The sequence below is a fragment of the Salvelinus sp. IW2-2015 genome, linkage group LG20, assembly GCF_002910315.2.
Source record: "Salvelinus sp. IW2-2015 linkage group LG20, ASM291031v2, whole genome shotgun sequence".
Classification (NCBI taxonomy): Eukaryota; Metazoa; Chordata; class Actinopteri; order Salmoniformes; family Salmonidae; genus Salvelinus; species Salvelinus sp. IW2-2015.
This window is the reverse complement of record NC_036860.1, coordinates 77,823,030-77,836,033: the sequence shown is the minus strand read 5'-3', so window position 1 is coordinate 77,836,033 and position 13,004 is coordinate 77,823,030. Positions and strand designations below refer to the sequence as shown.

General features: G+C 42.6%; 2 protein-coding genes across 2 annotated transcripts in view; one reads left to right on the top strand and one right to left on the bottom strand.

Moving 5' to 3' along the window:
- The window catches only part of gas7a (growth arrest-specific 7a), a 95,313-nt gene that overhangs the window by 25,801 nt on the left and 56,508 nt on the right, over nucleotides 1-13,004 (bottom strand).
- On the top strand, nucleotides 8,520-12,494 carry LOC111980203 (heparan sulfate glucosamine 3-O-sulfotransferase 6-like). Its single transcript, XM_024010885.2, has 2 exons — nucleotides 8,520-8,995; nucleotides 11,549-12,494. The coding sequence occupies exons 1-2, from the start codon at nucleotides 8,520-8,522 to the stop codon at nucleotides 12,192-12,194; spliced, it is 1,122 nt and encodes a 373-aa protein (XP_023866653.2). The 3' UTR covers nucleotides 12,195-12,494.

The following is a 13,004-nucleotide window of genomic DNA, read 5'->3' as shown; positions in this document are numbered from 1 at the left end:
AGAACCACTGGGATGAAGATAGAAGGTAACGCAGACTTGCTTGGGCCAAGAAACCCGAGCAGATGGCCATTAAGACTCGGTGGAACTTTGTCCTGGAGTCAATTCGAGATATTTGGTACCAACCGCCGTGGTTTGTTAGAATCGGTGTGGGTGAACGGATGATCTCGCATTGTAATTTCCCACGTAAACATGGAGGAGGTGGTGTTATGTGTGGCGGTGCTTTGCTGATTCACGGTCTGTGATTATTTTAGAATTCAAGGCACCTTACAAGCATGCTACCACAGCATTCTGCAGCGATACGCCAGCCCATCTGGTGTTGCGCTCAGTGGGGACTGTCATTTGTTTTTCACCCCACGGCACAATCACCAACACACCCCAGCTGTGTAGGGCTTTTTGAAAGAGGAGAGTGATGAGTGCTGCATCAGATGACCCTGGCCTTCCAATCACGGCTGGGGACACGCATCTCAGGGCTAGTGCGGGGAGCAGCAACAGGACGCACATGGACTCTGGGGAACACACAGGAGGCTTCGGTGCGGGATGGTGTAGGCACCTGGTGGCTAATTGGGCCCTGGAGACACGCACCATTTGGACGAGTGCGTGGAGGAGGAACAGGGCTCTGAAGACACAACTGGAAGGCCTGAGTGCGTGGTGTCTTGGCCAAACTTTTGTTGGAAGGCAGGACTGGGGCAGGGGAGGTGGCGCCGGAGGATATAATCCGGTATCGCGTGGCAGGGATGAAGGGTCTGAATCCGGTCTCCGGGTGAGGCCATTGAGGGACCGGCCCATACGTACACATAGGTTGGAAAGGTGCTCCCGTCGACGGGGGCAGCGACAACAAGTGCCAGCTCGCGGTGCAGACGGTATGTGGAATAACATGCCGTCGAGCGGGGCTATGTGGCGAACCGGGGACACCATGCGTAAGGCTGGTAGCCATGGTAAGACCGGCCCGAGGAGTTGTAATCGTTTGTGGCCCAAAATAGGGTAGAAATGCTGGGGTCTTCTGGGAGCAAACTTGGCTCAATGCTCGCAATCTAGCCCTAATTTCCAGTGCGGGGAGGTGGAATAAAACCCGCACTGGGTATGCACAACACAGTACTATGGAGCACCAGTGGCTGCTGACACTAAGGCGTTGGAGGAGGGCGGTGTTGCTCCGTACTCAGAAACGGGCCTGCTCTTCTTCCAGCGGTTTAGTCCCTCTCGGGAAGTGGGCGCAGGTCTTTCTACCTGCCCTTGGCCATACCTTCCTATGCTCTACAACTGGTATCCTCCCAAGAAATTTTTCGGTAGTAACTCTACACTGGGTCTGGGGTCCAGTCCTCGCCTCCGTGCTGCCTTTTCTCAAATCGCCGCCGTCTCTGCTTCGCTCCTCCAACTCAGCTTTGGCGGGCGTATTCTCCAGGTTGAGCCCAAGGTTCCCTTTCCATCAATTCGTCCTCCATCTCCAGAATCCCTGTGTAGGTGGGTCCTGTTGCCGTACATAATCACACACGCTGCTCTGTCCTTTCGTGTGGTGGGAAATTCTTCCACGATCGTGTGGAGGATTGACGGACCAAAAACGCAGCATTAGGAAAATAAGCCATCTTCTTTTTCTTATGAAGAAGGAGAACCAAAAAACAAACCACTTTACAAACTAACAAAAAACAAACAAACGACCGTGAAGCTATGAACGTAGTGCACATACAGGCTACAAACGTATAACATAGACAATTACCCACATCAAACGAAAGCCTATGGCTACCGCTAAATATGGCTCCCAATCAGAGACACAGAAATCAGCTGTCCTCTAATTGGGAACCCATTCAGGGTAACCATAGACCTCCTAGACAACTAACACGAACATGACACAGCTAGAACACATACACTCAACACAAACCCATACATTACAACCACACCCCCCTTTACCATATAACCACCCAATAACCTACAAACACAAACATTCCCCATGTCACACCCTGACCTAACTAAAATAATAAAGGAAAATAAAGAATACTAAGGCCAAGGGCGTGACAGATGGAGTGCTGCATCCAGATGACCTGGCCTCCACAATCACCCGATCTCAACCAATTGAAATGGATTTGGGATGAGTTGGACTGCAGAGTGAAGGAAAAGCGCAGCAAGTGCTTGAGCAATATGTGGAACTCTTCAAACTGTTTTGGAAATGCATTCTAGGTGAAAGTGGTTGAGAGATGGCCAAGAGTGTGCAAAGCTGTCATCAAGGTACCTTGAAGAATATAAAATATATTTTTGATTGTTTAAACTTTTTTGGTTACTACATGATTCCATATGTGTTATTTCATAGTGTTGAGTCTCACTAATATTTACAATGTAAAAATACAAATAAAGAAAAACCCTTGAATGAGTAGGTGTGTCCAATTTTGACTGGTACTCGTATGTTAATATGTTTATATTTCTATATATATATATATATATATATATTTTTTTAATAATAAATTATAATTAATACATATTGGATTATCCAGCCTCTGCTTCCAGTCTACCTTATTTTGCATTCTCTGACCATGCCTTTGAGAAATATTTATTCAGGAGTACGTTCAATGAGAGCCAAAATAAGCACCATGTTTGAGTCACTTCAAATGTAGCTTACTATTTTCCATCAGAAAGGAAAAAGTATATTGATAGAAAAATTTTCTTTATAAAGTTGTCTGTTGTATTACTTGCTTGTTTAAATTATTTGTGAATAATCTCTTATATTTGTTTGTACATTTTTCATTGATTGAACAATTGTCATTTCTATAATAGATTACATTGATATCAAACACCCTCTCCTTGTCATGYCTTCAGTAGAGAGCTACCCAGTCTAGTCCGGGTCTTCATAATTTTGTTTTTTGTTCTCAAGAAATATAACACCTGCAGAATAGAGGATAGACTTTATTGATTGAATCATCACAATTCAGGATTTGTACAGAATAAAAATAGGATAAAGAAACACRATGTTTTTTGCAAATCARATGACAGTTTTTAATCTAGTCATAGATAGGGATCCTGTATTCATCTCYGAATACTCAAGAAGTAAAGAGTAATCTCCTTTAAAATATKATTATCTGGAAGTGMCAGTGGGTTTAAGGGCTTTAGTTCTAATCAAGAGGATATTGCCTTTCAGGACAGCAGTATAGTKCTCAGACCTTATWACTCTACAATTACTMCTGTACTAGGGGGATTTGGAAAGTAACCTTAWCCTTTGGACCGGTTTTGGAGAGACAAAATAYGGTTATTGTAATGGTWCCGCACTGATGATACAAGAACAATSTTTGTTGAAAGAGCTGCTATTACTACAGTACGTTACAGACACTTTTTTAGTTCCAATTAATGTAACATTTTGTATTAAATATTCATTGGACATGTTGAGGGCAGTTATATTGTGTGATAATAAGGAAAGATTATTGTGGGCCAGTGGTGACTAATTCATTTTCTGGGGGCGTTTTAAGCTTACATGATTGGGTATAGACCAAAGATCCTTGAAGAGCAATACACCTTTTGAAAATAACATGACATAACAATCTCTTAGTACTCAGCTCAGAGGTCAAGAGTCTTATCTGTGATTGCAGGATGGGGAGGCATACAAGSTAAACATGTCACATGTGGGGCYACATTAGCATACTATWGTGAACATGCCTCTGCATACATTTAAGAAGATCTCTATAGGTAATCTGCTGGATTCAGAGAATTGGATTGASATTCAGCACGTTGGAAGAGAAGAGGAGCGGGTTCTATAGAAACAGTTAACAATTACTATTATAGTMATTTCTCACAGTATACCTATTTATTTAAGAACATGTTTARGAAAGTTTACCTTTACAAAGCACTAAGAACTAAAACAGAACCACAAGCCATGAAATAAATATTTGGAAGAAGTATTACAGCACAATGTTGATTTAACCTCACAACAGACCATTATGACTTGCCTTGGAGCAGCTGTGAGAAAGACCTGTCATTTCAGTTGCAGAAAWATCTCTTCCTGTTAACTACAGAKAAGCAGCTCTGCTTCGTTATGAAGTAAGACATAGCACAAATATATTGATCACACTTACATGTATCTCCCTTCAGAGTTTGAGTGAGTTACCATCTTTATTTCCTGAGACTAACAATTCAGCAGATGACACTTACCACTTAGCAGCAAACCTACAGTGGACAAATATCTCTATCACCCATCTAACTTGATTTGAGTGTCACAATAGTATTGCAGTGGTACAGTATAACATAAACTCAGCAAAAAAAGAAACGTCCTCTCACTGTCAACTGCGTTTATTTTCAACAAACTTAACATGTGTAAATATTTGTATGAAAATGACAAGATTCAACAACTGAGACATAAACTTAACAAGTTCCACAGACATGTAACTAACAGAAATTGAATAATGTGTCCCTGAACGAAAGGGGGGGTCAAAATCAAAAGTAACAGTCAGTATCTGGTGTGGCCATCAGCTGCATTAAGTACGGCAGTGCATCTCCTCCTCATGGACTGCACCAGATTTGCCAGTTCTTGCTGTGAGATGTTACCCCACTCTTCCACCAAGGCACCTGCAAGTTCCCGGACATTTCTGGGGAATGGCCCTAGCCCTCACCTCTGATCCAACAGGTCCCAGACGTGCTCAATGGGATTGAGATACGGGCTCTTCGCTGGCCATGCAGAACACTGACATTCTGTCTTGCAGGAAATCATGCACAGAGACAATATGGCTGGTGGCATTGTCATGCTGGAGGGTCATGTCAGGATGAGCCTGCAGGAAGGGTACCACATGAGGGAGGAGGATGTCTTCCCTGTAACGCACAGCGTAAGATTGCCTGCAATGACAACAAGCTCAGTCCGATGTGATGTGACAACACTGCCCAGACCATGATGGACTCTCCACCTCCAAATCGATCCCGCTCCAGAGTACAGGCCTCGGTGTAACACTCATTCCTTCGACGTAAACGTGAATCCTGTCTGGTCCAGCGACGGTGGTTTGTGCCCATAGGCGACGTTGTTGCCGGTGATGTCTGGTGAGGACCTGCCTTACGACAGGCCTACAAGCCTCAGTCCAGCCTCTCTCAGCCTATTGCGGACAGTCTGAGCACTGATGGAGGGATTGTGCGTTCCGGTGTAACTCGGACAGTTGTTGTTGACATCCTGTACCTGTCCCGCAGATGTGATGTTCGGATGTACCGATCCTGTGCAGGTGTTGTTACACGTGGTCTACCACCGCGAGGATGATCAGCTGTCCGTCCTGTCTCCTTAGGCGTCTCACAGTACGGACATTGCAATTTATTGCCCTGCCAGCCACATCTGCAGTCCTCATGCCTCCTTGCAGCATGCCTGAGGCACGTTCACCAGATGAGCAGGGACCCGGGCATCTTTTTTGGGGTGTTTTTCAGAGTCAGTAGAAAGACCTCTTTAGTGTCCTAAGTTTTCATAACTGTGAACTTAATTGCCTACCGTCTGTAAGCTGTTAGTGCTTAACGACCGTTCCACAGGTGCATGTTCATTAATTGTTATGGTTCATTGAACAAGCATGGGAAACGTGTTAAACCCTTTACAATAAAGATCTGTGAAGTTATTTGGATTTTTATTTTTTTGCTGAGTTTATGACTGTTCACTGACAGAACTAACCATGTACGCCACACACACCACACACACACACACACACACACACACACACACACACAAACACACACACACACACACACACACACACACACACACACACACACACACACACAACACACACACACACACAACACACACACACACACACACACACACACGATCAGAGATGCTTGGGGCATGTGAGGCTGTGGAATGTAAGCCGTAGAAAGGTGAATTCAGTAGAGGGTAGCAGCAGCATCTCAATCTTCACCATCAGTTTTCCACCCTATAATCCAATGTGGTCATTTTCCAGAACAAACAGGATTTATCTTAGATAACAGACGCTTAGACATGTCTCTGCTTTCTAAAGTGATCTTTAATCCCTACGTATTTACAATGCACGGGTCTTATTAAACAATGATCCCAGATGTGATGCAGAAACCAGGTCACCTGCACTGCACAGCAGGTATCCCGCATGACCGTAACGCCTCGATCACACCGACAGCGTTATTGCATTTTGGTACACCAGAAGTACATATTTCCAGTGGAACGCTGCGTTTGCCTTGCAGCATTGCGTTGCAGAGGCATTGCAGTGCATTCTGTGTAGTGCATACGTTGGATTTATCGAATGTGTGCATCATACTGTGTGCGTAAACGCTTGACAGAAATGGTAGCAGAAGGTAATGTTGAACACACATATCCAGCTGATGCTGTGTATTTTAGGAAACCAGTGATGGACACAGTCTAATTTAGATGTTGATGAAAGCCTCTATTTATTGCCAACCTTCAGATGTGAGTCTGGAAGAGAAAGACAGGGTCCCCGTATTGAACCACATCATTGGTGGCAATACCTTGTGCTTTCACAACAAACTGTTTGAATTCTCTCTTCAAATCAAATCAAATGTTTATTGTCACATGCGCCAAATGCAACAGGTGTGGTAGACCTTACTGTGAAATACGTTACTTACAAGCCCTTAACAACAATTCAGTTTAAAAAAATATATAATTAAGAAAATATTTACTAAATAAACTAAATTAAAAAATAATTTAAAAAATAACACATAAAATAACTTGTCCTATCTCACATGATCCTTGCTTCAAATGTAACAATAAATGTTTTGTTTAAACTATTGTGTCCCACTGGCAAAAACTGGTTGAATCAATGTTGTTTCCACATCATTTAAAACTTGTTTAAATGTGATGATGTTGAATAAATGTGGAAACTGATTGGATTTGAAAAAAGACATCAATGTAAGGGAATGTAATCACTTTAACCTAAATCTAAAGACATGGTGACATTTTTGTTGATTTCATGTTGAATTCACGTTAGTTGACAACTCTACCAAATTTAAAATCAAAACTAGACGTTGAACTGAAGTCTGTGCCAGTGGGTTATTTTCACTGATATTTCCACAGCATATATTTTGATCCAATATGAATCCTCCTGGTGCCTTCATTTATGCAAAGCTTGTTAAGGCTTTTCTCACCTGAAGGCTTGTGAAGGCTTCTCTCCACCTGAAGGCTTGTGAAGGTTTCTCTCCACCTGAAGGCTTGTGAAGGTTTCTCTCCACCTGAAGGCTTGTGAAGGCTTCTCTCCACGTGAAGGTTGTGAAGGCTTCTCTCCACATGAAGGTTTCTCTCCATGTGAAGGTTTCTCTCCACGTGAAGGCTTCTCTTCAGCCTCTTGCGTCTATTGTTTGTCATAGCTTTTCACTTATAAGGATGTGCATTGGATTTCTGGTAAACTACATCTGAGTTTGAATCAGAAATGGCATTATTTGATTATAATACCATGGATTGCTCTTTAAAGGTTCCACCAGAGTACACAGATCATATTCAATTAAGGGACATAAGTGGAGTTGGCTCCAATGTCAGATTGTACAGTGACCATTTCCTGGTAAACCGTGTAAGCTTACAATACACAGTTTCCTGTTCAGAGGAGATTTCACAGTATCAGAAGTGACCCATATGACCCATAATGCAGTCATTATTGGGCTGTCCTTCCATAAAAAAAGATTTTCACTATGATGCTGCGAAAAAAAGCAGAATCAGACACAAACCCCCTCCCTGTATGACTTAATACCTCTGCCTGGAGATTATCCTGGTTGTATTACAAACGCTTCCTATTACGTCATGATGCCTATGTACAGGGCTTTCTGTCTGTGGATGCAAAGAACAATATTCAATCATTGCAAAACAATAATGTGTGTTAAGTCATGCAAGGAACCCCCAAAAAATCTGCATGGTCAGCTGTTCCCATATATGCCTCAAAAACTGTAATATGAATTACAAAAAAAAATCTCTTTAACAAGTATCCTACTTTATTCACGCATAAATCAATATTTATTGACGAAATTGTCACCTGAAAATTATGTCAAAGCTGAAATGAGTTGCCTTGTGGTGTTATTTCCCTCCTGACCAACATAATACCATAGCCTGAGGAAGGAAAGCAAATTGCCTGCCTAATGCAAACATTGAGAAAGAAAGTTATCCTAAAGCTGATGTTACAGGATCATGGCGCAACAGTTTAAGTTTGAGCAGTGAAACCCGCCTTCTCTACCATCCCTCCAATCAAGGTAGAGCAGCACTGAAAGATGCGCACAGCATCTCTAGATGATGGTTAATATAGCAGTGTCAGATGAGCAAGAACATACTATACTAACTGTGTGTGGAAACATTACACCGTCGTTTATGTCCAACAAAATATTGTTATTATAGAAAGAAGGAACAATTTATTGCGATGAACAGTTTAGAGATCAACAACGTGTCAGTATGGGATGACAAGCGTATTTGGCACTTCGCTTGGAACAGCCGGTGCACCATGTTTTTGGGCATGGAATTATGATTATGTGCTTTTGCTTACAAGAATAGCAGATGTACCGAAAGAAGGATGTGTTGTTCATAGAATGGCCTCAATTTGTTTGTGGAAGAAGGTATGGCTGGTTCTCATCACATTCAACAAGACGTTCCGCGACTCCTGCATAAACTTCTCTTCGTGTTCTCCCTTGCTGTGGTTTGCGCGTCGCTGTACTTCATTCTCTCCGGCTGCTGTGATTTTATTTTAGTGGATACTGCGAAACATTTGAAGCAAACCTCTCAACTTTTACCTTTGACTGAGCTGTTCCAAAGGAAGAATGCCTCATTTGAGAAGAGGGCTACAGATGTCRGTGTGCGCTCAGCATCCCCCGTCSGCAGCGCAGGTGCGACASGTGCAGTTGGYGCGCAATCAGCCAATGTTGGTAAGGACTGGACCGCAGCAAGGAGACTACCCCAAGYAATCATCATAGGGGTGAAAAAGGGCGGAACACGAGCTCTTTTGGAATTCCTAAGACTTCATCCTGACATTCGAGCACTTGGCTCTGAACCCCACTTTTTCGACAGACATTACTCACGTGGGTTGAATTGGTACAGGTATGAACCTACCTACCTACCTATCGATGATGATGATGATGATGATGATGATGATGATGATGATGATGATGATGATTAGAATGATTATGATGATTAGAATGATAATGCTGAAACACACATTTGTGTTTGGTTGATATTTGTTTATATATATTTGATATTTGATTGAGGAGGGTTTCATTGTTTGCATTCGGATTTTGTTTACAACTTGCAAAAGATGTAGAATGATGCACATTCCTCCTTGGAATTGCTGCTTGCTCATAGTCAGCCGTGTGTATTGCAAGTTAAAGGGGTTATTTAATGGCTGGGGGAATTTCTCTATGGGCTGTCCTACATTTACTTATTTTTATAAGTTTATTTAACCTTTATTTAACTAGGCAAGTCATTTAAGAACAAATGATTATTTACAATGACGGCCTAGCCCCATCAAACCCTAACCCGGATGACACTGGGCCAATTGTGCACCGCCCTATGGGACTCCCAATCACAGCCGGTTGTGATACAGCCTGGAATCGGACCAGAGTCTGTAGTGACACCTCTAGCACTGAGATGCAGTGTGTTAGACCGCTGCACCACTCGGGTCCCCTACATGGCCCATACATACACTCTGAAGAACAACTGTAAAATCAATAACACATATTATGGAGCAATGTTCTCTATGCCATTATTATTTTATCATTTTGACTGTTCTCCAAAAACAAATAAATGTACCAAACATTCCCCCAACTCCTGAACCTAACATCTGCTACATGATCACTCAATCAATCAAACTTTATTTATATAGCACATTTCTTACAACAAATGCATTTCAAGGTGCTTGGGCCAACAGTGCCGCACAATATGGACCTTGTTCTCTCCCTTGTTTGATGTCGTGTGGTGAGCGGTTATTTTAGTTTTTTAAACATCTAAATGACCAACTTTGGTTCAATTATTTGAATTCCAGTTTGTTCAGTTTTCTTCTGTGCGCTCAATTCGCTCATTGTACAGTTTCTCTAGAGATACATCAGATCCAGCCTCAGCTGTGCGATGTAGTAAGGAGTTGTAGTTTCCAACAGGCTAATATTCTATTGTTTAGCGCGTAAAACGTGAGAATTAACTACAATGACCACAATCCCTTGCGCATCTACTTGTCCGGTCTTTGAATTATTTTACGCCTGCTATGGAAGAGACAGAAGAATGTGCGATCATGAGGTGCTATAGAGCAGCTGTTTCTTCACGAGGGTTTATCTCTACCTTAAAATACTGTACATGATCTAAGTGATTGATATTTGTCATTCAGCAGTCATAAAAGTATGCCTTATTTACTTTGAAGGACTACAAAATTGTGATTTTGTCAGACTGCATAGACAGCAGCTCAATAGAGATGAGATGATGATTTAGGATTAAATAATAAAGTTATTAAATAAAACAAATGTAATATACACAACAACTAAAATATTTTATTAAAGTAATGTGAATAAATTATGGTTAATAAGGGATAAGCAGTAATGGACAGTCACTACCATCATGTGACTTTTATTGATTGTTTTATTCTGTCTTGTTACAGCATTCAGGCCACACAATGCATAGTGCATTTAATTAATGTTTTCAAACATTATTGAAACTTGAAATTGAAAACCGTGATTCTTTTTTTATAATCGGACCGAACTGACCTCAAAAAGCACTAATCGTCAAAAAGCATTAATCGCTCAGCACGGTTGATGTCTGAAGTATCATACTGTCTGTTCCCAAAATGGAAATATTCATCAAGCTGCTTGATCAAAGTATAGCACCACATTGTCTAATGAGAATATGCACTGGAGTATGCATTGTTTCTGCTGAGAGGGAAATAATCAWGGCTCTTTATTTAAACACTACCCATGGAATTGAACTCGATCTTGATAATGGTTAGATAACAGCTCCAAGGGAGAAAAGCTGAGTGCAAATGCCAAGCGAGTCAATGCAACACAAAAGCTACATATTCTGCCAGTGCYAAAATCTGTCTCCAGGGAAAATCAAAAGTGGGCTCACTAATGGACTTTGCTTGTATTTGTGTGCTCCCTCCCTCCTCCTTTCTCCCAGTCTCTCTTTCTTCCTTCCTTCCTTTCTTTCTCTCTTGTCCTTCATCTGGATTTCTATTCAGGCAGACAGCCGACTGTGTCCTCTCTCTCTCCCTGGTAGCACATGCTCTTACAAGGGGTGTGTACGAGTTTCAGTGCCCCTCAGCCCTCGTTTAGTTGAATGGGAGTGTATTAACATCCGGCAGGGAGGAAGAGCTGAGTGAGGCTGGAGAGCACACTGGGGAAAACTATATAACACCATGTCAATTATTAAGAACCAGCAGGCCTGTTGGCTTCATTGGCACAGGATGACATAGAGATCTGTGGGGAGTGAGCATGACCAGATAGGTCATGGTGTTAAGGGATGATTCAGTCCCTTTATTTGGCTGTAGGCCTCAATCAATAGTACCTTGGATTGGTTGATGGTTATTCAAAGAATTAACCCTCTCTCTTGGATCTAAAACAAATGGATATGATTATATTCTAATTTGGCTGTATTTTGTGTATTTGATATAAGATTGAACAGCCTCATTGTCCCTCTCAGGAACCTGATGCCCAAAGCTCTGGAGGGCCAGGTGGTCCTGGAGAAGACACCCAGGTACTTTGTGACGGCGGATAGCCCCGGCCTGATCCACGCCATGTCCCAGGAGGTCAAACTGATCGTGGTGGTGCGTGACCCTGTGACCCGCGCCATCTCTGACTACACCCAGATCATATCCAAGACTCCGGGCGTTCCCAGCTTCGAGACCCTGACGTTCCATAACGGGACGGAGGCGTTGAAGGTGGACTCCCTTTGGAGCCCCATCTGGATTGGCCTGTATGCTCTGCACCTGGAGAGGTGGCTGGCCCACTTCCCCTTGGAGCAGATCCACTTTGTCCATGGGGAGAGGCTGGTGAGCGACCCTGCAGGGGAGCTGGGCAGAGTCCAAGACTTTCTGGGCCTTCAGAGGATCATCACAGACAAACACTTCTACTTCAACAAGACAAAGGGTTTCCCCTGCCTGAAGAAGCCAGAGGGCAGCAGCAAGCCCCACTGCCTGGGCAGAACCAAGGGCAGGCCACATGCTGACATCCACCCTCAGGTCATCCTCAGGTTACGTAAGTTCTACCAGCCACACAACCTGCGCTTCTACCAGATGACAGGGCAGGACTTTGGCTGGTAGGATGGGAGCCTACAATGAGGTGGAAAAAAGATACAGAGGAAAGTGACAGCGACATCCACGGTCGGAAAGCAGGTTCTCAGAACTCTGTGAACTTACCCTTTACTCCACTAGATGGCAGTCCTTCACCAACAGAGGCTTAGACGGTATTGTCGAAGTACTGTAAACTACTTGGAAAAATGTGTATTTGTGGCCATTTTTTTCTGTAGTCAGATTGAGCAAGTATTACCATAAGAAATGACATGGCATCCCTTAATTTAAATCCAAGACAATTCAAGGCAGCTGCATGGGCAAATAGTTGAAATATTTAGTAGAGTCCTGCATTGATCCATTCAGCTAGTAGTCGTTTGCAGTTGGTTTTCATTTAAATATTCCCTAGTTATGAGGGGCATTTAAACCCATTTCCTCAATATTACCAAGAATCATAGACAGATTCACAGTCYGWATTGTCCTTMATTTCTGACAAAGTTTGTGCTCAATACATTTCCTGTGTATGTTTATGGRTGCTGCCTTTTTCTTCATTACATTCTGAAGCAAATATTAAGATCCAACTTTCTCTCAAACACAAACTTACATACAGCACATATAAACATAAGCACCATGTTGTAACCTACTGTACGTGTTGGAAATAGCCATCTGTACACCAAGCATCCATATGGAAACTAGACTTGGCTGATATTTGCAGCCCCATGCCGAATGTGGCAACAAAACTACTATCATAGCTTGTAAAAACAGCTTCACCATCTGCTCCAGAATAACAGTAATGATAAGAATAGTCATGGCCTTGGCTCTAGAAACATACAGGAGGAGGTT